Source organism: Dreissena polymorpha, chromosome 11 (genome assembly GCF_020536995.1).
Source record: "Dreissena polymorpha isolate Duluth1 chromosome 11, UMN_Dpol_1.0, whole genome shotgun sequence".
Lineage (NCBI taxonomy): Eukaryota > Metazoa > Mollusca > Bivalvia > Myida > Dreissenidae > Dreissena > Dreissena polymorpha.
In genome coordinates this window covers 13,118,896-13,145,055 of record NC_068365.1, presented here as the reverse complement: position 1 = coordinate 13,145,055, position 26,160 = coordinate 13,118,896, and the positions used below count along the sequence as shown (strand labels likewise).

Genomic DNA, 26,160 nt, shown 5'->3' with positions numbered 1-26,160 from the left:
TTTGTACACTACAGTCCATGTTTTCAAAGGTAGTGAATTGTTTGTCTTTAGTTGAAGTCAAGACTTTTATTTCAATGCTAGTCTTGTGTATTAGAGCAACTCCGCCCCCACGGCGACCACTGGGACGTGGTACATGTTTTATTGGTAGCCTTCAGATAAGAGCTCGGTAAAGCAGGTTTTATATGTCGATGTGCCAAGCCGGGTTTCTGTTATGGCTACAAGATCAAACTCATTAGTTGATATAAAATCGTTGAGAAACAGGGTCTTGTTTTTTACAGATCTAGTATTTATGTTGCATATGTTGATGTTTTTCTGCCCGCTAACGGTGATTTTAGCTTCAATTTTGACTTTTATAAGGTTATCATGAATGGTCGACATTTGGGCGGTTTGCAGAGGTTTTGCTGTATTTGACAAGTTATTGGTTATTGTAGGAATTTCTCTTGGTAGTAATTTTATATTCTACAAGTGAACACCCTGGTATATGTCGTGATTTCGTTTCAGCTTATATTTACCGCCCCGGGCGCCTCTTTATTTCAAGATACTGTATGATTTCAATAGTGAAAGAGTTTCATTGTCCGGTTTTATCAACTTTCTATCCACACCAGCACAATGCAGTAATTGATCTCTATTGTACTTAATGAACGACATAATCCCTTGATTTTTCGATCACTCAAAGGTAACAATTAATTTACAACGTACAAAGTTGTATACACAATATTTATAAGACTATTTGTATCTAATTATTTTACTAATTAAAATGAAAAAATTACTACAAATAAGCAAAAAGTACTTAGCTATGTGTTCATGTAACAATGTGACGAAAATCCAGATTCTACAAGTCCATATAATCACTTAAATCCAACGTTTTATCAGACATTAATGTTTACAGCCGACACATGGCGCACTCGCTCTAGTTCTGTTTTAGATATGTACAGGATATTCAAAACAACTCTTGAATACGAAGCGTATTTAGAATTACAGCCAAAAAGTTTGCGTACATATTTTTTTAAACTAAGGGCTTCGGCCCACCCTTTGAGAATTCAAACGAGAAGATACACACGTAACCAAATTCCTCGTAATGAACGATACTGTCAATGTTGTGATCAACGGGACATAGAAGACGAATTTCACTTTATATGTAAATGTCAATGTTTCCGCCAAATAAGGCAAAAATATATATAAACTGTTTACTATGTAAATCCATCAGTTTTTAAGTTCCATTCTTTATTGAAATCAACTTGTAAAATTGAAATTATAAATTTGTGTAAATATATGACGGAAGCCTTAACCGTTAGATATTCTATAACAAATAATATTGTCAACGAAAACTAGTATTTCCTTACTGCCAGTGAAATGATGTGTAATATAAAGTCGTACTACTTTGTTTCAAATTGTAAGATTACATTTTATTATAACCCATACGTTGATATATAAGACACATGACAATATTTTGTATTATATTTCATGTATTTAGACGATGTATATTTGTATAAGTCTTAATAAACTGTCTGTTCTGTTCTGTTCTGTTTATTCATGAAACAAATCGCACTCACTCCGCGAAACGAACAATGGTTCATAACATAACACCATACACAAAAAGATGATTTTATGCAAATACTGCTCACGTGTGACGGGGACTGTTTAGTGTTTAGATCACACAATACTTATTCCAATCTCTATGTAAAACTTTTCAAATGTCATTTATTAATTTGGAATCAATAAATTATGTCAGAATCATTTCATAATCTCTAATATTAACCAAACGTTAAATAAAGGCCATACTGAATACGTTATTTGTTTTTTACTTATTGAATAAAAAGCAAATGTTTTAGTCAAATGATCAGTACACATATTATTATTCAATGGTTTCTTTAAAACATATTTTGCATCGTACATTTATTAACCAATACATTTCATATATATTATAGCTAATATAAGATAGAGGGATTTATTAGTGCAACTGTCAGTAGCAAACAATCATAATCTGTTTAATGCTTGAAATTGCGAAAACAATAGTAAAGGGGAATGAGTGATATGTGGTTGAAGTCAAATGTTATTTCTGCAATATATGAATAACGCAACTACATCGAATTAATGGTACTGTTCGAAAAGAATATTAATAACATCCGCGGCTTTTGACTTTTGAAGCTTTAAACATATTAACTTCAAAGAGATAATCAATAAGCTGCAGTAAAAACATATCTCCCATAAAAATACTAGAACGGTTCTAGACTGGCGAAAAACTTTCCCTTATTATTTTACATACTCAATGTTTAAAGGGGTATATTGTAGTCTGTATGTCTATTAATATTATGGTAAGGCATTCCGTATAAAAGTTTTAAAAAATTGCGGTTGAGTGTATCCACATTCAGCAGGATCAAATAGACGTGTAGATTGCTTTTAACATTTTATCATCGGAGACATACTCTGTCATGAAGTACTTGCCCTTGTACTTAACTAAAAAAATGTTTGGGTATACGAATTACGTTTGTAACAAAAACACGGATGATTGTTATGATGCATTATATAAAGCAAGCGGGGTCTTTGAATATTCATTGACAACCCGATACCCAGTATTCATATAAGTCGATGGTTTACGAACAAAATACACGAGGTTTCCTGTGGATGCTTCAAATAAAAGACAATAACCACATGAAACAATTCAATTTTAACGTTTGGATAATTACTTTTCTAACAACATTCCAATGTTTAGACAATATTAGTTAATCGACGTTTTCAGATGCGTTAGATATACGACTCGTTATACGATTGCTTCACGAACTCGATTTTAGCTTTCCTTGGTCATGGCAACTTCGGTAGTGCCTTAAATAACATATGACGACAACAAGCAAGGCATGCAGCATTACCGTCGGATTTACCCAGGGCTGTACAGACAGGTGCACCAGAACATCAAGTTAATGTGGAATTGTGGTGCTATCCGAAGGAGTGATTCCTCTTACTCATCAAACTGTGTTAAACTTCGAAAGAAAGACAATTTTCTTTGCTATCGTCTTTATTTTCTCATGCGTTACTGTAGGACCATATATTGCGCTTTGGTTAATTAAAGTGCAATATTCCTACGTTGTATGGAATAGCGTTTAAGCGATCCTTTCTTATATGAATGCCTTGTTTTACAGACGACATCGTTTTGTTTTCAGATATGTTTGGGACACATTTAGAGCGACTACTGAAAACGTATGGTCTTAAGTTAAAAAGTTCGAGGTTTGATTTTTAAAAACTTTTGTTAAATATACGGGACAATAATTCAGAACATGGTATTGTCACAGGTTCCGATAAGTCTTCTTCATTTTTGACTTGGTCTATTGAGTGAAGAATATGTGACTTATATTATGTCTAAATATATATTGCATTTAGGTCCCTTGTCTTCATATATGCGTGTCTGTTTGGTAGTATGTGTCTATTTACTGTCTTGGTGAGATTAAGTCCCCTGTCCTGTGTTCGTTCAGCCATGTACCGTGATGTCATACATGGTTTGTCCAGTAAGTGTGAGTGGTTTATCATCAACAAGATTTTTTGGTTAATGTGTAAATGCATTTGCAGACTATGGGAAATATTGCACTATGAGACCTGTTAAAGATTAACCATACAAGTTACAAGACTTACTTTGAACTTTTTAATTTTTCAACCACATTTCCAACCTGGTGAGTTTGTAATATTCATTTAAATTATTGCTTTTGTAAAATATAAATGCGGTGTGCTATGTATTAAATTGAATGTCTTTCAGAATATTTCATTATATTAATTATGTGTTGACGTAAATGAAATATATATAATTTACAATTATGTTATGTTTTCAGTGTTAATTGTATGTCATTTGTTTGTTGGAGGTTTTTTTTATATTACTTTATTTGTGCGAAATTGTTGTTAACCCTGCGTTATATTTGACAACCGCCACCACACTACATGAAGATAATTACTAAATTAGGCAAATTTCTAGCTACTGCAGTTTTTATAGGCGTTTCATAAAATATGAGGAAACAACCTCTAAGGCCTCCTTATGATGGCCACGGTCGATCCAAAAAGGCTAAGGAACCCTCTGTCTTTTGGCCCTCGGAAGAGAGTCGCCTTTGACTTTCTCATTTCCATATTGGCCTCACACATGTTCTTGCATTTGCATACGACACCTCCAAACTATAAATTTCACACACTGATGCATATGGCGTTTGGTTGAGGGTTGTAACTCTCTGTCATCAGGAAAACACATCTGAATGGTTTTAAGCTTACGCAAATTCCAGTGAGCGCAACTATCCTGCACACATTTCCCTTGCCCTGAACTGGGCGATAAGAGGCGAATTTTATGACTATGTGTATCCCAGACCATTTACTGCGACAACTATCAATAACCACTTGACGTATGCCGTGTATACACAGCTTGATGCGACCGTTCAGCGTGGGGTCGTCGCTATGTCGAAGCAAAATTTTGACATTACGTAAAAAGCAATCAACCATATACTGTAACAAGTACCAAGTGTTACGCGATTAGCCGGAGACCATAGAAGTTCCCAATGCTATTAAGTCAATTGGTCAGATAATAACATAAATCAAATTAAATTGCAAAACAATATCGTTATTCCACAAAATGATAGACCCGTTCGAAACTTGTTGTTATTACTGTGTCAGTGTGTTCATGTTTGGGCGTCAGAGGCGCGACGAGTCACCGTCGCTTGTTTCACAGTGTATTTACTTGCTATGAATTGCTAAATTAATGTACAGTAATATTTTCTCATGAAGCAGTTGTATTGTCAGGAAATAACAACAACACATTTACTTCTGCAATTTTGCATGTATATTTAGTCATGAAGGACAATTCAACTTGTTTGCATTGAAGTTTTCGAAGTTGATAAATGTAAATGTGTTCATTTGGATGTGTTGTTTATAATTGACCACTTTGCCAGTTATGCGAAAATAGCCTTGTCGCAATCAGAAGGCGAATACAACTGCCAAAACCTTAAAACGTTGTGTTGCTTATTTATCATTCTCTGAGCGTATCTTCTCTGATCACTTCAGAAACTTTGAAAACGTTGTTATCCTGCAAATGTTTGGAAGACTCGGACCACGCCTTTTCAACCCATGGGTAATCTATCAGCAAAGCCGTTAAATCGTACCATATCCCGCATGTAAGGTACTCGTTGTGATGAAAAGTCAAACTGGGGAAATTCATTTCTTGATACAGGCATAAGATTCGTTTAAGAGCTGCTCCACCGGGTTGCACCCAAATTTCTAAATATTCGTGTGGCGCTTAGGGTAACCAATTTGTAGGAACGCCTCAAATTCGCATACTGGTTATTGCAACTAGGCGTGCATCAAAAAACACAACTCTGCTAGAAAGTTAAGGAGTATCAACTTTACATAACTGATCATGTACTTAAGCGAGCCAATTCACTAGGTAGACATAAATTGGCCAACAAATGTGAGAGAAAACCGTACTTGGTTCTATAAATCCCCATTGAAGGAGGACACTTTCAGAACCGCAAGAGGTCTTTCAAACTCTGCAAAGAAACATGTTGTTGCAATTTGTGTCCGTCCCGGACTCACAACAGGCATTTTTATTGGGTGGCACGGTTAGTACGCATACCAGGTCTTGTCCAGAATTCTGGTAGTAATAGTTCTTGTAGTTCAAATTCTTATTCGGTTATACTTTATTCAAGGAAGGAACACTATCACTCACAAACTGTAACGATAGGCCCAGTCACCAACATCAGTACCCCTTTCTGTTTTTTCTCAATCTCTCTCTATGGATTCTTCTTCACAGCTCTGTCTTTTTAGTCCAACTTCCCTTTTAGTCACAAGCGGTCAGTCCACTCATAGAGACAGTCAAATGTGCTCAATTTGTTCAATATTTCTTTTTCAAGCAGTTTTTTTGTCTCTGCCCTCCTTTAATCTTCAACTATGATGACCCTTACACCAATATTGTCTACAATACAGGTTTGGGAATGTTTTTTTTAAACAGGTTACTGAGTAGTATGTTTAATGTACTGATATTTCTTCATTTTTCAGATTTTTAGTTAGGCGTTCTGTAACATCGAATAGTTGCATGTAACTCACCATGTCCAGATTTGCTAATGTATTTGTATGCGAGTATTATTACATTATTTGTGCTATTTCAGGTATTATAAATTCTAATATTGCATTATGTGAAAAGTTATACCCTGATTTGTAACATGACTGCTTTAACCATTTCGAGACAGGCACAGAATGGTCTGAAATAATATTAGTATCGTTTTTGTATGTGACAGTTTTATTTTGCAAATCTTACTCTGAAAGATAAATTGTCACTTTTTGGGGCAATATCTTTTAGAATATATGTTTAAGATTCCTACTAAAATCATACAGTGTAATATGGAGTGTTTTACTCATGTATTATAAATCGTGTTCAAACATTTTAATATTCCTTGTCATAAATGGTTCAAGTTTTAAGTACTTATATTTAAAACAGGCACAGTAACTATTTGTGTTTGTCTTTTTTAATAATTTAAATAATTTTACTAATTGATCTAGGAAGTTTTTCATTTAGATTAATTGATAATCACAGTCGTTTCATTAAATATATGTTCCTTTTGTTTTTCTAGTTAATATGTTCTATACATTTGGTTTGTCTATCTTGTTTCTTCATTATTCCCTTTCATCAATATAGCTTACGGCACATGGGAGTCAACTCGTATTAACATTGAATTTTAGGATTGACGGCTTGTCCCGTTTTACTACAATATCATTGATTAAAGTAGTCTATCAGCCAGATGGGTTGGGGTGTACCACTCAGGGGGGCAAAACAACACCTATCTTACTTGATTGTATACTCAATATAAAGAAACAAAATGCGTGATAACAATCTCAGTTGGGCAGCTATAAGTTATTATTGAGCTTTTTCTATGGAAACCGTCATGCTTTGACTAAATAGCTAGTTTAGCTGGTATAATTCTCAAATATTTCTTCAAAATTGTTTCTAGAAAAAAAGTTTGGTGTTAAAATGAAGATTATGATTATTACCTAGTATGATCTGCAGTTAAATATGCAAATTAACACATTTTCATATCTATGAATATTAATGAGATTGCAAGAAAAGTTCCTAAAAAACTAGCGAGCCTCCAAAATAGTAGGGTCAGTATATGACAAAAAACACCAAAAAATTGTTACTAAAGGTATTTTAACTGAACCTGGTAGGGTAGAAGCTTCTTCAAAACATATCAAAAGTTTACCACAATCGGACCTCCGGAAAGTTTGTTTTCAAGATGGCCGCCAAGATGGCCGCCATTAACTATTAATGATCACAACTATGTAACTATACAATCAAATTTGACGAATTTGGTGTCTATTGCTAAGTTTCAAGGGGCAAAAAACACATAAAGATCATCAGACATTGTTTAAGTGTACAATAGTACTCACAAATCCAACATGGCGTCAAAAATGGCCGACAAGATGGCCGCCAAATCCTATAAACAATCATAACTATGTAAATATCCACTCAAATTTGATTATTTTGATGGCTATATATGGGTTTCAAGGGGCAAAGAACACATTTAGATCATCATACATTGTATAAGTTGATTATATTACACTCAAATTCAAAATGGCGTCGAAAATGGCCGCCAAGATATCCACCAAAACCTATTAATGATCATAACTATGTAACTATCCACTCAACTTTAATGGATTTAGTGTCTATACATACGTTTCAAGGGGAAAAGAACACATAAAGATCATCAGACATTGTTTAAGTTAACAATAGTACACACAAATCCAACAGGGCGTCTAAAATGACCTCCAAGATGGCCGCCAAAACCTATTAATGATCATAACTATGTAAATATCCACTCAAATTTGATTATTTTGGTGGATATACATAGGTTTCAAGGGGCAAAGAACACATTAAGATTATCAGACATTGTTTAAGTTATCAATTACACACAAATCCAACGTGGCGTCCAAAATGGCCGCCAAGATGGCCACCAAAACCATTTAATGATCATAACTATGTAACTATTAACTATTAGATGATTTTGTTGTCTATATCGAGGTTTCGAGGGGTAAAGATAACATTTCGATTGTCAGACATAGTTTAAGTTTATTATGTATATTATGTTACACAGAAATCTCACATGGCGTCCAGTGACACAATACGAAGGATCGCAACTCCATTACTTTTGACGTGATGCTTGTTATGTGAAACGCCATAGTTTGGACCTGCCGCAATTTCTGAATTTTGACAAAAGGATCGATATTTTTCAGCTTCAGGCAACACTGAATTGGCAGGGAATGACGCGTATTATGCATAAGCAAAGCCAGTACCCTGGGCTGTTGTCAGTCACATTCTTGCCTATGATTAATATGTAAAATGGGGACAATGCGTGCATTCTGTCAACATTAGTCGTAGTTTGCAACCTAGCCACAACCTTCACACTATTGTAACGTTTGACCAACCCGTGTATTGGAAAGCTGCCGAAATAATAATTAATGCGCCACAAAGTAGTTGAAATGTTGTTCAGAATTTGGGATGTTTCATAAACGTATGAACTTGGGGGGGGGTGGGGGGCAAAGGATCCCTCATGGAAGAAACCGCTCTCAAAAACATACTTGAGGCTGTCTATTGAGAAATGCAATTGTGCACATTGTGACACGAAAAGCTGTCCAGAGAGCTTTACGGGGCCATCTTCTCGTTGAAAAGTGCATACACAGCCAGCTTTCAGCCGAAATGACCAAGGAAGATCCAGACATCCAGATGCTGCTGGATCATGCCCAGGATTTGTACTCTTCCGTTTTGAGAGGCAAAACGACGCTAGCAGATGATATGTAATGCGATTTTGATCAAACTCGAGAGGGCTACAGAGAAGTAGAGACATGAAATTGCCCAGACCTCAAAGACAAGCATAGTATGGCTGAATTATTAGCTTATGATTAACAATTCAAGGGCGTTGATTAAAGCATATCGTACTTGGTGTTGGTTGATGCATAAGGCAGTGCCCAAATTGCTATCCAACTTTGCTGCTGCTGGATACATTACCTGCAATCTGCGTATTACTACATATATCTGCAGCAAATAAGCAACCTAGAGGAAACGCACCCGGACGTTTATCGAAAGTTCGGTATTGGTTTTCACGTTGTTTGTAGGAGCCATCAGTGCTGGGCTGGGCTAGGACTTGATCTTGTTATTGATCAAACATTGATGATGTTTTTATAGAGCACATGTGGTCTAACTCGCGGCAGTGGAATGAATGAGGAAATGCAAACCCCTTGGGACCTATCTGCAACATCCGAGCACAACAGTGCGATGCAGGATTTCAAAAACCTGACCTATACTACAAGTCCACAACACAATGACTCAACTGAAGCGTGCATCAAAGGGGATTCTTCTGATCTAGAAAAAATGCAGACACAGAGTACAACCTGATCACCATACACAGATCAGAAACATGGTCAATAGGATAGTAGCTGGGTTACATGCAAATGAGGCGGTTGGGAAAACGATCATAAGAGATATCACAGGAAAGTCGGTCTTTGCTTATAAATTCACGAAAAAATGCATAGCCAAATCTCTTTGGAAAAGCTTGGCTATTAAAATCGCTTCTGACAGTGCTTTTGATCCAGCTCTTCTGTTCCAGCGTTTGCTTGTGGTGTCGACATATGAAGACCCTTCTCTTGCAGTCATATTGTCTTATGAACTGAGCTCCCATCCTGCTGCCTTTTTTTGAAGCCAAGAACATATTTTGTATAGCAGATAAGATATCATTTGAGGCTGTGATGAAATGTATTCATGAAACAGATGCATGATCGTGGCACTTTGCTGCATCGTTAACCATGGAGAAGGGCGACTCGTATAACGCTATATCCGAGTCTTATGTAGATTCAGTGAAAGGCATTATGGACAAGCGACAGTGGGGTTCGATGGCTACGAAAACGGTGATTATTACAACGACAAAACGAACCGGAAACGTGAAACATATTGTGAGTTTTAGCAAAGAAACAGAATGTTGATGTAAAAAAGGAAGACTTTTTGTCTCGTAACAGAAACGCGGCCGGCATGATTGCTCTGATCAGCACAACTCTGACTAACATGGGATGCTATGTTGTTCTGTCTTCAGGGGATGCAGACGTTCAAATTGTTAAATACAGTATAACGATCCCGTCGTAGCGCCACAACGTTCGTGGGCGAGGATACAGATTTGCTCATCTTGATCCTGCATTACTCCGAAAGGGACAATAAGACCATCTGCTTCCGCTTTTATGTAAATAAATAGTCAAAGGAACGCAAAGTGTATAATATTAACCTTTTGAAAGAACTCGTGCTTATTCAGGCTGTAATTAATCTTCAATGATTTTCAGCAACGGTGAAAAATCGAGTCTACAGAAATTTGTAAAACCTGATCCTATCATGAAGTCATGTGCTGGTTTATTCTCTCTTCCAAATGTCGTAAATTGGATGTTATGAGTATTCAACTCCTTAGTGATAATCTCAATTCGATTAAAGTGTTTCTTGTCTCCTAAACTATGGCATTTTACATAACAACCATAACGTTTGAGTAACAAGTTATGATTATAGTCCTTCGTATTGTGTTGATGGCCATTTTGGACGCCGTGTTGCATTTCTGTGTAACATAATTAGCTTACATTTTGTCTGATGATATAAATGTGATATTAATGTATTGTTTGCTCTCTGAAACCTGGGTATATACACCAAATTCATCCAATTGAGTGGATAGTTACTTAGTTATATTTTACAATCATAAATATGTTTTTGCGGCCATCTTGGCGGCCATTTTGGACGCTGTATTGGATTAGTGTGTAATATAAATAACTTTAACAATGTCTGATGATCTAAATGTGTTCTTTGCCCCCTGAAACCTATGTATAGACACAAAAATCGTCAAATTTGAGTGGATAGTAACATAGTTATGATCATTTGATAGGTTTGGCGACCATCTTGGCGGCCATTTAGGACGCAATGTTAAATGTCTGTGTAATATAATTATCTTACACTATGTTTGATAATATAAATATGTTCTTTGCCTCCTGAAACCTGGGTATAGACACCACATTCATCAAATTAAAGTTGATAGTTACATAGTTATGATCATAAATAGGTTTTGGCGGCCATCTTGACGGCCATTTTCGACGCCATGTTGAATTTGTGTGCACTAAATTAAACTTAAACAATTTCTGATGATCATTATGTGTTCTTTTCCTCTTGAAACCTAGGTATAGACACCAAATTCATCAAATTTGATTGGAAATTTACAAAGTTATGATCATAGCTCTTGGCGGCCATCTTGGCCATCCGAAGGTCTGATTGTGGTAAACTTTTAATATGTGTTTAAGGACCTTGTACCCTACCAGGATCAGTTAAAATACGTTTTGTAGCAATTTTTGTGGGGACTGAGTGTTTATTGACTCTACTTCGGTTCAATTTTTCCCAGACAATTTATGAACATTAAGCTTATTGAAGCCCCATCTTCTAAGGAGAAAAAAATATCAAAAGATGCCAGTACCAGACTGTTGTCAACCATTTGTATATGCTACCGGCTTGAATCTTCCAAGATATATAGGTGTAGTCTTGCCCCCCCCCCCTTACTGGTACACCTCATCTCAATTTTGGGTACTTGGCTGAAGGACTAAGGCACAGTTTACTTTTGTTTACCAAGTTGGTGTTTATCTTCGTTCTTTCTATAAAATTGTGTTCGATGAAATCCCAAAAATATTTCTTCTCCTGTGGATTGTTAATTACAAGTTTAAATTTATGGATGCCTTTTCAAGACGGGACGGAATCTGTTGTTAGATAGGTAATGTTACTCTGTGGTTCATATGTCTCTATATCTCTCTATCATATAAGTGGGTACGCCCCTTGTCGTGTATGCATCTGTTGTTAGATTCGGTCCCTTGTTCGGTGTGAACCCGACTTTGTTATGTGGTGCCATACATGTATTGTCTAGTCAGAACGAGAGATAAGCAATTAACAAGTATTTAAGTGAGCACTTAAAATATGTTAGAGATTTCAAATTATTGACTACGCTCCAATTTGCATTTTGACTGTCGCAAGACAAACTTCACAATGTGTTATAGTCTTTCTGACTTTGTACATGGTATTTTTCCAAACTGCTGAGTTAAGAAAATAATGTTTATGTTATTAATTTCCCTGCAGTTTAAACTAATATAGTTTTGTGTGGATCGAATATATTTGTGGAAGATTTTAATAACATTTAAAAATATAAATATTGGTGATCATGATTATGATAATGATTGCGATGATGATGATGATGAATACGATGATGATGATGATGATGATGATGATGATGATGATGATGATGATGATGATGATGTTGATGATGATGATGATGATGATGATGATGATGATGATGATGATGATGATGATGATGATGATGATGATGATGATGATGATGATGATGATGCTGCTGCTGCTGATGATGATGATGATGATGATGATGATGATTATGATGATGATGATGATGATGATGATGATGATGATGATGATGATGATGATGATGATGATGATGATGATGATGAAATAGTAATTATTATGACGATTTGCATCTGCTGATAGTATTGGTGATGATTATGCCAAAAGTATAAATAATGCTGGAATTGATATGATGATGAGGTTGGTGAATCTGCTGATGATAATGACAATGATTCAAATTGTGAGGTAATGCAAAAATGTATTTCGTGATGATGATGATGATGATGATGATGACGACGACGATGACGATTGTGATGAGATGATGATGATGATGATCACGATGGCGATAGCGATGATGATGATGGTGGAGATGATGAAGACGACGGCAACGACGACGACGACGACGATGATGATGAGGAGGAGGAGGATGAGGATCATGATGATGATAATGAGGATGAGGATCATGAGGATGATCATGACGATGATCATGATAATCATGATGATCATGATGATAATGCTCTACAAAATGTACTCGTCTCTTAGGTAGTTATGAACTATGTAAAAATGCAATCGTCAAGTATAGCGTCTGTTTTCGAACATTCTTGGACCTTTAAACTTAAAAAATAAACATTATAAAAGCGTTTAGGTTGTAAGTTTAAAATATGCAGTGGAAAAACAAGGTTTTCAGTTCAAAGGCTCAATTTATTACAATACAATTCAAGATATTATTTCATATTTACACATGCGTTAGGCCTTAAACACCCATACCAGATCATCACTCCTGCAGACAATTATAACCATGCATACCATAATAGCACTGTCGAATCGTATTCTTGATACTGGGTGCGCTAACGGTACCTAGCAACGATGTCGGCATTTAAAAGAATCTCAGAATAATGTCACTGTTTTGTTCAAGAGATTCCGGTCGTTGTATGCTTAACAATAATGTCATCAACATCGATCCTGAGTGTTTGAAGGAGCTTAAAGGAACTTTAAACGCTAAGAAATATATAACACTGTCTGTCGCTTAACATGGTTATCATATCTTCTTTAGCGTAAATAAATCCATTTATTGAACGCGTTCCTGTCTGCTTGAGTTTACGTACACCCAACAATGAATCGACTGAAATGGTCTGTATAAGGCTGCGTACGCGTTCAGCTTCCAAGTTGGCAGCGATGCACAATTGTTTTATCACACTTTTAAAGTCATGTATTTATAAAGCCGATGGGTGATCAATTGTACACCACCATTTCACAAAAGTAGACACATTTGCGCAATATACTTATATTGAAGTTACGGGCAAACAAGTCCGCTCATTCTGTCATCAGAATTTTACTATTGCTTATAATCTCGATACATTTGACTTATGCGTTGCAATACACCTGTTGTATACACAATCAATAAGCTTTTACAAGTTGACAAGGGTTAGGTCTAGGTATAGCTTTCATCTTCCGATAGTTCAGGTGGCATCCGTTTAACACAAATATTTGTACATGTAGTTTCATTAAAACTAGATCTGAAGTCATGGCTAGGCAGATGAACTATTGTTTGGTTTATCTGAAATGTTTCAAAAAACAAAATTTAGAGAAACGGTTATTACAACATGATTGGAAAATGCATATCAAACAAATGAATTTATCAGGAAAAATTTATTTAAAAAAAAATACACATCAATCCAGTCATTTTCTTATGTTAAGTTTATTTAGCTTGTATATGTAGTTTGGTTATTAATGGTATAAACAAATATTATTATAAACAAAGTTTAATTATTGCAAATATGGTGTGCGAACGCGCGTGGCGCTTTTCCTTTCATAATTTAACACACTAATAAATAAGACATATCCTGATAAAATACTACGAGAGTGAGATATCCATCTATCTTTAAAAACTACCTATATTATAACATGTGCATTGGACATTGCTGATTAAATAAACCACAAGCAAACTACAATATTGTTTTTAATACAGTACATTTATCACAAACGTACATGGTGCTCTAATGAACAACTGATACATAACATACTTATATGATCAAGATATCTAGCTCATTCAATATGCATAGGGTATAAAAATAATTGTTTAGCTATAGGAAGCACTATTGTATATTGCATTAAAAGATATTTATGTTAAAGCCACGTGCATGCATACACACCTGATATTTCCACCTGCCAATTGCCTCTAAATGCTGCAAAATTAAACCAAACAGCAAACGCCTATATTAACGAAACCATAAAGCAATAAACTGAAATAATTCATGCTTAAATAGCCGACAACCAAGGATTTTCTGAAAGCCATATAATTAGCAAGATGAAGTAAGTTGAATTTCCAACTGCATTTTTCTATACTTAACATTGAATTGCGCTTATTTGAAAACACCAATTCTTTAATTTGTGTTTTTATTAGTCAAAACAGTTTTGACTTTGTTTTTATACATTTTAAGTTTCACTTCAAATAATTGTGTCTGATGCCCACAGTTGCATTGAATAAGAACATACTATCTCAAATTAAAAAACATAAACATGCTTTTTACACGCATTCGTGTACGGTTCATTTCTTTGCAAAGTTTAGAAATGGAAAGTTACTTGCTGTTGAAGACATTGCTTACCATATAAAATTTATTAAAAGCAATAGCATTCATTCAGGAATAAAACCTATTATATTATTCTAACATAGCATAAGCGATACTTTCTCAAGACATGCAGGTAACAAAACAAATAAAAATACAATAGATATTAACATTTTTATTATATCTTACGAATACAATGATGCTGTAAATGGCATAAATAAACCAGTATTTTACAACATGTTTATGCTGTTGCTTTTGATAGTGCAGCTTTTTTAAAACACCAATCCGCTTTGCAATCACGGATACTTTGCTTTCTGCGAATCACTTTTGCAACAAATCAAACTTATAATCTCTTATTTTAGCAAACATAAACTCATGCCCCATGCCTCAAGGGTTTTTTACCTGTAGTTTTGGATGTATCAACTTCGTATTTCGGCTTTTTCTTCTCTTGTTGGTTCTGGGCGTTGGCAGAGGTGCGTTCTATTTTTGGGATTACAGACAATATATCAACAAACATGATTCCGATACAAACAAATGCAGAGCAGTAAGTATCCCGATGTTACATTTCCCTGTATTGATCATTTTCCTAATATGATATACTGACGGATAGTAACATGGATTTCCTGAAGATGTGTCTATAGTTTCATTGTCTTACATGTACTTTATCTGAGATACCCGCTGCTCATGCGAAAACATGACCTCAGTATACAACTGTATTTAGAAAATAAATCTCTTAAAGTCAAAACTTAAGTCACAGTTTTCGATCCGCAATTGCTAGTAGTTTTAAAGGAATTCAAACACAGGGGCAATGATTTCCAGTAGCCTAAAAAGAATCGATTACAGACGGCAGCTCATACAGCTGACTGAAATTACCTACAAATTGCGCACGAAAGATTAAAATGGTCATGGTGTTCATGCCAATCAAAACTATTAACAAAGATTATGGTTTAAGCCTATTTCACTTTGGCTTAATGTTCATATCAATCTGTACATTTGGTGAATTTAAGACACAAAACAAGAAAATACATTTTCTTCTATTGTATCATCTTTGTATTGCCAATAATGAGAAATTGTACTAGCTTTGTTCTCTGTGTACTCCTATCTCGACAATTTTTTGTTTGTGTTCATATAAATGTTTTGAAATTCAGTTTGAGATCGGACATTCAATCAACCTTAAATATTACAGACAAAAACATTTTGATGAAGATGCCTTTTTGCTTAACACTTTGCTATCCGATTCATTAAACATTGATCCATAAGAAAATAATAAAAAAATCGGTTTACTTTGAAAATAAGTTATTTGGATATTTACTTTGAAACCTCATTCCAAATGAACAAGAATTATTTAAAATTCTTTAACTTCCGTTTTTATGTTAAAGTTCTGGTGTTCTGAGAAAAGAATTGAAACTAAATATACATGGACATATAACAATAAAGAAATAGAGATTTTTCATACCGCTCTGATTTGTTGCCGTTGCGTTGGACGATGTAGTCTGTGCCATGCTTGTGCCACTCGAGTCTGTAAGAAATTACAAATTATCATCGGTTTATCATTAGATTACAGTCATAATAAGCAATACGCTAGAAACATAACGACGTAATCGCTGACGCTAAGGCCATAAATACTATCTATTAAATTCACAATGTAACATGTTTACGTCATATTACCTCTGCAAATTATACAATTTTGTCGTTAAAGCGCCTATTCGTATCATCTTATTTCTGCCAAATTACACGATTATATTACTGTGGTGGGTTTACTTGGTAACTTGTTGCCTAGAGACGAGAAAGAATTTACCTGAAACATGGTCATTACCATTTGTGCTTGAGGTTGTCTGGTAAGGCGACTTCAAACATGGCAAAACGCTCTTGATAGCTTTTCGAACATCTTCTTTTAGTATGCAAAAGAACATAAAAATGAAGAACCCTTGTAGTGAGTTGCAAATGACAAACAGGTACAGAAATGCTATTCCAGCGTCGCCAATAGCTAGAATAGCAAAGGACCAGGTCAGTCCAAGAAGCACCAACAAACTTGCTGCCCCACGAAGACGAGCACCTGTCTTACTGTGCTCTGTTTTTGTAAGTTTACTAGAACTTCTTCTGAATATTTGCTTCATCACGAGAACATATGTGATGACATTAAGCACAAACACTAAGCATACTGGAGCAAGGAATGCCGCATAGAAAGGGATACGTTCCAACCAACATCTGAAAAATAAAACAAACATGTTTTAACAGTACCTTATAGCTGGCAATTATAATGCTTTACTAGTATCTGCGTACGCAAAATATAAAGCATTCATAAATTATATAAATCTTTAGTATGATTAACTATACCGGAAACTATTTACGAAGGAATTGAATATGATGATATTCCCTGAAGAAGGATTTCGCTCAGAATGTATGCATGGTATATTTGATTATGATGCTTTTTAACCTGTAACAAGATATGCTCGAATACGATTTGTGTTGATAACGATTAAATTCATTACAAAAGACTTTAACTATAAACTTACATGCCTCCAGGCCGGTAACCATAATTATCGGTTTTGTTTACAGCCAATGTTGCGACCACTATAATCAATGGTGTACCTACAACCAATTAAAAAGTAAGCAAATAATAATTCAACAATACATTTGCGAATGATTAAAATTATATTAACATAGTGTCGCTGTTTGTATCTTTAACGTCAAATTGTATTGTTTACTTGATAATGACTTTGTCAAAAGTTTACTGAACTAAAAAATACAAAGTACCCCAAGAAAAGACTGCAGCTTTGAGCTGGAAACGTGCAATGTATGTATCGAAGACTTTCACGAGCGACTGGTACATATAGAACGCCTCCACAAGCATCCAACACATGATGACGAGCAGGAAGTAGTGCAGCAGAACCGCCACTGTCTGGGAAAGATTTATTTTTAAGTCAAAATAAAGCCATCAAATACCATTAACTATGGTGATGATGTTTTATGCATTGGACCTCTGAACTCGAGTCAACTATATAACGTGCAATATGTACCATTAGCAATTTAAGGACATTCTTTTCACAATCGGCCGTTGCGATGGTGAAGTTGTATTATGTTCGATCACATTGGAAACATATTAAGGAACATATAAATTGTATTAAATTAATGTGTTTTAACCAACAACAAGATTTCTCTCTTCTGAAGACAGTTTGTGTTTCTATTATCATTCAGCAACGGCTATTAGTGCCCCGGTAATCTGTCTTATTGAAATAAAATTTACCATAGGCCTCATTTTTTGTTTACCTTGCAGCCACCAATATTATTTGCCGAATATTCTTGAGCCCCAACTAGAAACACGAGATTCACCGCGGCTATCGCAGCACACAACTGCATTAGAATCTTCGAAGGGTTGTCCCTTCGTAGCCGTCTGAAAAAATTGAGTAATAGCTACAATAAAAATTAGACAGGATTAAAAGGAAGACTGTTCAGTTATGAGGTCATCTTTTAATCAAGTTGAATTTTATTTTAAACGATTCTCTGTCGTAACAATACTTCGAACATTTGTTTTATGAATTTGAAATGGAACTAATATTTATAAGAGGAGGTAATGCAGAGATAAGGTTGCTTAAAGTTAACAAAAATGGTGGTAACATGCTAGCCGTGTGTCTGCTAAAGACACTCAATATCACAAGAGTATCAATATATATAATAGATTGATTGTGCATAACATGTATCCATGTAATATTTCTTTTTTGGAAACTGACATGATCGAGATGTATAAGTCCCTTTTTTTCTTTGTTTGTGAACTACCATTTTTGCTTATAATACATCGCAAAACAAGCGCTTGCTAATATTAAATTATTCATTATTGTGTGAAATTAATTATAAAAGCCGTTTGTTAACTCACACTACACTTTGTAATGCTCTCAAGAGCCATTTATGAATTTAAATTATCTTCGTATAGTTGTATTTAAGGGTTTCAGTATGATAATAAACTATTTTTAAGACTTGTATGCATTTGTACAAGCCGTAATTTATTTCGAAAGTTATCTCGAATATGTATATTTGATGTAACAGAGCTAATATACTTATATGCTTTTATTTATTGAGCTGCACAGTAACATTTAAATGAATAAACCATCACAACAAAGGGAACATTCCGTTATAGATTCGGAACATTAAAACGCAACAATAATTGTTGGAAGAGTGCAAGTGCAGGTGCTTAAGACCAGTTACAGAACGTAACAATCTAGCAAAACGGTATATCAATATAATTATATATATGTGCTTAAGACTATACTAACGTGCTGGAAGTAACTGGAATATGCCTGGAACTGCTGTTTTCAAAAGAACATAATAAATACACATACAATTAGTGAAGCAATTTATTTTGTATTCTAACTGATTTTATGAAATTAAATGTATATTCCTTATGTTACTGTGTGTATGAATGATCAATTACACCCATTTAAAAACGATAATGGGATTCATTCTTTTCAATATGGAATTTTTAATAAATTCGACTCAAATTTGATCTGTTAGACTGTGTTTTATATTGGCATTAATTTAGTGTGTTTCTTAGTGCGTTCATTTGTTTCTGCATTATATTGTTGTAAACGGAAAAAAAAATCTTAGGATAGATATATCGATTAAAGTGGTTGATTGGTATTTGATATATTAATTATGGTAAAATTGATTCGAACATCATAAACATTGGACTACCTACCTGAATATTGCATATATTATAAGCGTCAGCAATGCTCCAGCCAATGACAGCCCGCAGCCCACAATGGAAATAATACGCAGGGCTAGTTTGTTGGATTCGCTTAGTTCTCCACCAACGTCGTAAACGTCCTTTTAGAAAAACAGTGTACGTATGATGTAATATAAAAAACACGGAATGTTGTTTACTACAAAAATCATTACTGTAAATCATGAAAGAGAACATTTTTGCATCGTTCTAGTTAGTACAACTTAAGTTACTACGAGTAACTGTTCAAATTTAATAACATTATGGCACCCTAAACTCATTTATTATACTATTCTATAGCATATTTCGAAGATTATATTATTTAAACAAAAACGGTTATATGTTTGTGTGATTAATTTTATCCATTAAGATCCATCGTCTTGATTAACAAATACATCATTCTGTGTAAACTCACCATTAGCAGTGCAAAATTTGTCAGGTGATCACAGTGACATTCCGTGTAGACCTCATTTGTTGTATAGACAGAACATCCATCTGAACGCCATTCTGATGTTGTCAGAGACCAGAACACGCATGACACGTTCTTGCCTTTCTGAAAAACGAATTGAACATATCGAATATTTTCCTTTCATTTCGGAAATAAAAACATGAAACGAATGTACAAGTGTGCTCATCATCAACCTAATGGAATACTTATACAATTCCAGAATGTGTGCAACGCATTAACTTCTCTATCTATCTTTGTAACAATCTTACCTTTTCATGGTTTAATCTAATTTTTACTGGTTCCCTTAAATTTGTGATCACCCTTTCTGGTACGCTGGCTGCAATAACTTTGCTGTTTATCTTGCGCTCCACTCCCGTATAGGTATTGGTGTCCGAAATTGCATTAGAGGATGGCTCGGTTTTTGTTTGATTACTTATGGACTGAAAAAAGCCATGTTCATGATTCATTATATATATAATGAAAGATAAAATTAATCAGTATTAGCCTTTTTCACCCTTAAAATTGGTTTTATTATTTTTAATGGATGTCATCAACGTAAATTTCTGTTCTATCAACAACAAAAATTTAAATACGAATTGAGTTTCGGTCTCAACCTCTGTAAGCTCGATATATTATATATATATATAATAATGTAGGGTCAATATAACCGACATTACTTTTCTTATAGTCGTGGATGAGAATGTTTAGATAAAATTTCGTTTATGTACAGGTTGCTTTTATGATTAATAGTACTATGTTTCCAACTGATTACCTTAAACAATTTCGGATCACTATAGATATTCAGTGTAACTTTTGCAGCAATATTCAACATTGTCTTTGGCAGCACAATACCGGACATTCCTGCTCCTATATCTACGGCCGATTTTGAAACGTCGATCTGTAAAATATAAGCGTGAGCATATGTCTGGTTATATGGTGCATGTTTAATAAACGTATATGAACTTCTTGCATTTTTATTTCAAATTTTGCGTATGATTACAGACGATTATATCCCTTAAACGTTGCGCTTAATAAAACGATAATATAACAATAACATTAAATCAGCGAAGGTTTCACTCAATGGAAGTCAAAGTATTCAAGTTACATTCATAAAATTGTGACTAACCCATTGGTTTGCTTTGAGATAAAAATGGTTCATTAAATAATTTAAAAATAGTTCAGGATCATGAAAATCAATCTCACCCCTGACTTTGTAAGGTCCTTTATGCCATCATTAAATGACAGCGTGTAACCACTGAATGCGCCAGTACTGCCGGCTGATACAAATCCAGCAAGGTTTGATTTTACTGCAGTAAAGTCCTTTTCAATACGGCTTAAAAGTTTATCGACGGCTCGAATTAATCTATAAAAAAGACATTTAACATGTGTACTCATTTTTCGTCGCTGTTGAATTCTATTCAATAAAAAAGTTGATCCATGTTCTTATTGTTCGTTTAAGGTGCCACCTTAAAATCTTATAAAAATGATAATTAAAAGCCCATTAACACTCAAAATCAACTAATATTTAAAACCATATTTCAAAAAATAAAGTTAATACATATACAATCAATGTTCTTTATAGCAATAGCCAAAGTTTCAACGCTATATGTGGTCTGGTAACACAGATTTAACGCGATACAAAATGTTCGTTTATTTTTAATTTTTTGTCACAATATAATCAATGTGAATTTTTGGCTACAATATTCGAACATTCACGCGTGAATGCGAGATTGGCTTCACATGAATACGTCGTTCTTCCGACGTTGCCCGAAGTCAGTTTCGCGTTCGCTCGTAAATGTTAAGAAATCGTGGCAGGAAAATTAAAATGGAACATATTGTCGCACAACAAATAAAAACGAGCATTTTTTATCTCGTTAAATCTATGTCACCATACCACATCTAGCGTTGAACTTTTGGCTAATGCTATAAGGAACAGTGATTTTTACGGGATTACTTTTTTTACGAAATATTTTGCGAAATATAAGTTGATTTTGAGAATTCGTGTTACTTTAAGGATTGTCATTATTTGAGTATTTATGTTACTTTAAGGATTATCATTAGAGAATAAAAATCATACGACGCTCCGATTATTTGACATAGCATTAAATTTAAGAAAAACATAAGGCGATTAAAATAATGAATGCTTATTAAAAGGTGTAATACCTACCTGGTTGACGATTGAGAAGATGCCTCGGACTTAACTAAAACATCATCTCCGACATTAAGCAAATTGTTGATAGTATCCACTGTATTGCCAATGACACCGTCGTTCGTGCTTGACGTGTCTGTGTTCAATATTTTATCCACTGTTTCAACAGCCATCACTATGTCCGTCGACGTAAATGAGTCCCATCTGCTGGTAATCGTGGACAAAACAGATGAAACGTCGCCAACGTTTTCTACAAAACACTCATACTATTGAACAGAATGACACACAAATTTCGCATACAAACATTCAAAATGCATCATTGTTTGGAAGAAGAAAAGCACAATGCTTCGCTTGTCATATGTCTTTGACGATATAATAAGCGCCGTTTTTTATAACATCAAAAATGTACGTATTACACTCATCAAGAATGTATTGAACGATTCAATTAAACAACCAAATAATATACTTATATTATAAGTGTCTTGTTCCATAGTATGCATAAACATTTCAAGAAGATATAATTGAATTTGATGATATTTTATGTGCACACAAATGTTATACCACATTAAAACGAAATGAGATAATGATTTACTATCTGCATGTTAATTACTGGCTTAATCTCACTAAGAAATTCAACGATTATGATCAATTTAGGACATCATTTATATAATGCATTTGTTTCTGTGAAAATAAGTGTTTCATAAGCTTTACCCTCAGTTATTGATGTTTGAGAAAGCTGTTGAAGATCACGTGATTGCTCATCTTCAAGCGGACAGAGAGCAATCGATGAATTCGTCCACTCTTTGCCAGATTGACTGAAATATTTTTAAAATATTCACGCCAAGTTTCTTTGCATTCCGATTACCTTTCTTTTTGGTTTAATAAACACAATTATAATCGTTTCCACTACAGCACCAAATCACACAAACTGTAATGTCAAATGGCTCCAGTCGTAATGTATTAAATGGCATTTATAAAATGCTCTCAATTTTATTCGTTTTCAACGAGAAAAGTAGTAATATGCTGCATATTTCTTTGTGTCCGACTGACTCAAAAATGCAACGTCTCACACGCGGCTACACGTGTGTTATATACTTTTTTCCATAGAAAACACTGCTGACACTAAATTAACTAAACATGATAATATTTGTTGTGTCTTTTTTCACCGTTTAAAGTTATTTTTCTTTTTTAGGACATGAAGCATTCTAGAACTTAAGTAACGTACACATGGGCTACTGCTTATGACCAAGCCGATGGCTATAAAGCACTTTATTTTCTAACAAAGGTACTAGGGTTCGAATCTTACAGTTGATACTATACATCGTAGTTTATTATTTATTTATGAAATGTAAAGTTATGAAAAATAATTTATAAGTATATTGATATTGTTTCAGATAATTGTGTACTATTTCTTCGTATTGTAATCAAATCTTCATTATAATTTACAATGATCTATCGCAAATCTGTATGTCTAGATTCGCCTTCATTTATGACGGCATTGACACAGAAGTCCGAATAACGACACCAGAAAACTTTATTAAAATGGCCGAATTCCCTTATGACCTATGTACCTTTAACCAATAAGGACTGGTAAGGCAATACTAGAAAACGGAAGTGAAATGTTAAGGTTATAATACCGAAGATATCTAACGATTACGATATGAATTAGATTTAAAAATGTTTTATGCATTGAGCGTTCATTAATTGAAGGTCACGTGAATGACCGGCATTACAATAATATAAATAAGTTAACAGCATACACAATTTTATTTGCATGGTTTATTTTATGAAATATGTGAATAATTTTCTGGGCGCATAAATTACATTGCTTCAAATAAGTACCTTACGCAAATGAAAATCTTGCGGAACAAACGCACGAGGATGTAAATACATCCACAAATAACAAACATATATTTACCAAAACTTCGTAGCAGTGCTTAAAGAGCCATTGAACTGGAACGGGCATTTTATGGTGGCCGATGTTGACACCTGCGTTAGGGGCCAGTTAAATGTTCCACGATCTACAGTCTTCTCAACAACCGGCGGACAAAAGTCTGAAAGAAAAAGTTGATGGCATTCGTTGAAACTCATCATGGAATGTCCTTAAAGCAAAACATCGAACGTCAAGCGGTAAAAGTATCATTTAATCGTCTAATCAATTAATACTTGAAATAACCGTCTTGGCGTACACACAATAGAACCACATAATCGTGCTTGATTGACGCCATTAAAGGGGCCTTTACACGTTTTGGTAAATTGACAAAATTTATTTTAAAAAAGGCTTCAGATTCGTAAATTTTCGTTGACGCTATGATATTTGTGAGGAAACTGTCATACTGAACAGTTACCATGCTCTTACTTATCCATGATACGCATCTTTTGACGATTTAAAAACCTGAACATTATAAAGCGCTGCAACGCGAAACGATTGAATAATTTGGAGTGTTCTGTTGTTGTCGTTATATTTTGTGAAACTGCGAGGATTGCTTATATAAAGTATACAATACATCCCTAATTGTATGAGCACGGATGGCCGAGTGGTCTACGCGGTAGGCTTTTACCCAAGGACTCCAGGGATCAGTGGTTCGAGCACAGTTGAGGGTTACTTTTTTCATTTTTTTTAAATTTTATTCTTGTTGTTTTACTTGAGCGTTTTAGATCCGATGTAAACATTTGTCAATATAAAGCATTTAATGACAAACTTCAATACATGCCAAAATCTGTGAAAAGGCCCCTTTAAGATAAATTATAATAAAAGAAATACATTTGTGTTTGGCAATATAATTATTAAGCATGAATATATCAACTTCATTTATTTCCACAAAAACCGTTCAACCAAAGGATGCATACCTGATTTATCCGAGGAATATGCGATATTCACTTTTGCTACTTTCAATCCATTGAGTATTATCTGGGGAAGTTTTGCAAATAAGGCTTTGATAACAGTATCTGTTGTTATGTACCAAATAGTGGTACAATGAATATTCAAATGAACAGTTACTTGGGGTGTACTGAAACATAAACAAATGTGAGGCTGAGTATGTAATGAGTAAATGTTACCTGTAGTTGATGTTACTAGAAGCAGCAGATAATAATTATGTTCAAATATATAATAATAATAATAATGATATTAATAATAATAATAATAATAATAATAATTATTATTATTATGAAACCCGTTTTTTTAACTGAACATTCCATAACATGCTGTACCTTAGCTTTGAAAACTCCACCCAAAATCCAGCTTTCTCGTCAAGTAAAAAGTTTTTTACCTGCAAAAATATGATTCTGTCATATGACGCTCTTAAAAGTGATACTTTTAAATAATGCTGTTAACTTCAGATAAACTGTTGGCTAAAGCTAAATACAAATACTTAAACGGTTTTTATTTAAATCAAAATATATAATTAGTCGGCAATGACGATGTATAGTATGACCAACTTGGTATGTAGTGTATAAAATCTTTCCTTATAATGAAATCCAGTTAACAAAATAACGACCGGAATAAAATAAGTCACTAACTCGTCACGTTAAATATATGTGAGGTCATATAATATTTCTTACATAAAGGACAGTTAAAACATATGGTATGGTTTTGTTTTATTATCAACTTACCTCTATCTCAATATTTCTCGTAAAAATGGCATATTCATTTGAATATACATTGTTCAACGCCTCCGTCAAGTTTGCCCTTATCTCCAAAGTAACGTTTAAGACAAATTCGTTCGTATAACCTGTAAAATGAAATGAATTGAATACGTTGAATCATTAAATTTTGAAGATTATGACGACACCTAAGAGTAACTTAAATATTTGCATAAGCTTATGGCTTAGTATGTCAAATATGTGACA

The 26,160-nt window shown here is 34.3% G+C and overlaps 1 protein-coding gene across 11 annotated transcripts in view; it reads right to left on the bottom strand.

Moving 5' to 3' along the window:
• Nucleotides 1-13,108: 13,108 nt before the first annotated feature.
• Nucleotides 13,109-26,160, bottom strand: part of LOC127850980 (adhesion G-protein coupled receptor G6-like) — a 106,286-nt gene continuing 93,234 nt past the window's right edge. For 10 of the 11 annotated variants that reach the window (XM_052384381.1, XM_052384387.1, XM_052384380.1 and 7 more), the window contains exons 10-29: nt 25,924-26,042; nt 25,522-25,580; nt 25,159-25,319; nt 24,227-24,362; nt 23,020-23,123; nt 22,327-22,558; nt 21,363-21,522; nt 20,932-21,057; nt 20,429-20,599; nt 20,127-20,264; nt 19,688-19,815; nt 19,266-19,298; nt 18,265-18,388; nt 17,752-17,896; nt 17,511-17,586; nt 16,811-17,202; nt 16,451-16,513; nt 15,397-15,474; nt 14,581-14,613; nt 13,109-13,985 (exon numbers count right to left, since the gene is read on the bottom strand). In XM_052384381.1, coding sequence (XP_052240341.1) covers nt 13,957-13,985; nt 14,581-14,613; nt 15,397-15,474; nt 16,451-16,513; nt 16,811-17,202; nt 17,511-17,586; nt 17,752-17,896; nt 18,265-18,388; nt 19,266-19,298; nt 19,688-19,815; nt 20,127-20,264; nt 20,429-20,599; nt 20,932-21,057; nt 21,363-21,522; nt 22,327-22,558; nt 23,020-23,123; nt 24,227-24,362; nt 25,159-25,319; nt 25,522-25,580; nt 25,924-26,042 — 2,507 coding nt within the window. In that variant the 3' untranslated portion in view covers nt 13,109-13,956. The remainder of the gene's footprint in view (nt 13,986-14,580; nt 14,614-15,396; nt 15,475-16,450; nt 16,514-16,810; nt 17,203-17,510; nt 17,587-17,751; nt 17,897-18,264; nt 18,389-19,265; nt 19,299-19,687; nt 19,816-20,126; nt 20,265-20,428; nt 20,600-20,931; nt 21,058-21,362; nt 21,523-22,326; nt 22,559-23,019; nt 23,124-24,226; nt 24,363-25,158; nt 25,320-25,521; nt 25,581-25,923; nt 26,043-26,160) is intronic. The other variant, XM_052384382.1, reaches the window with a different exon arrangement.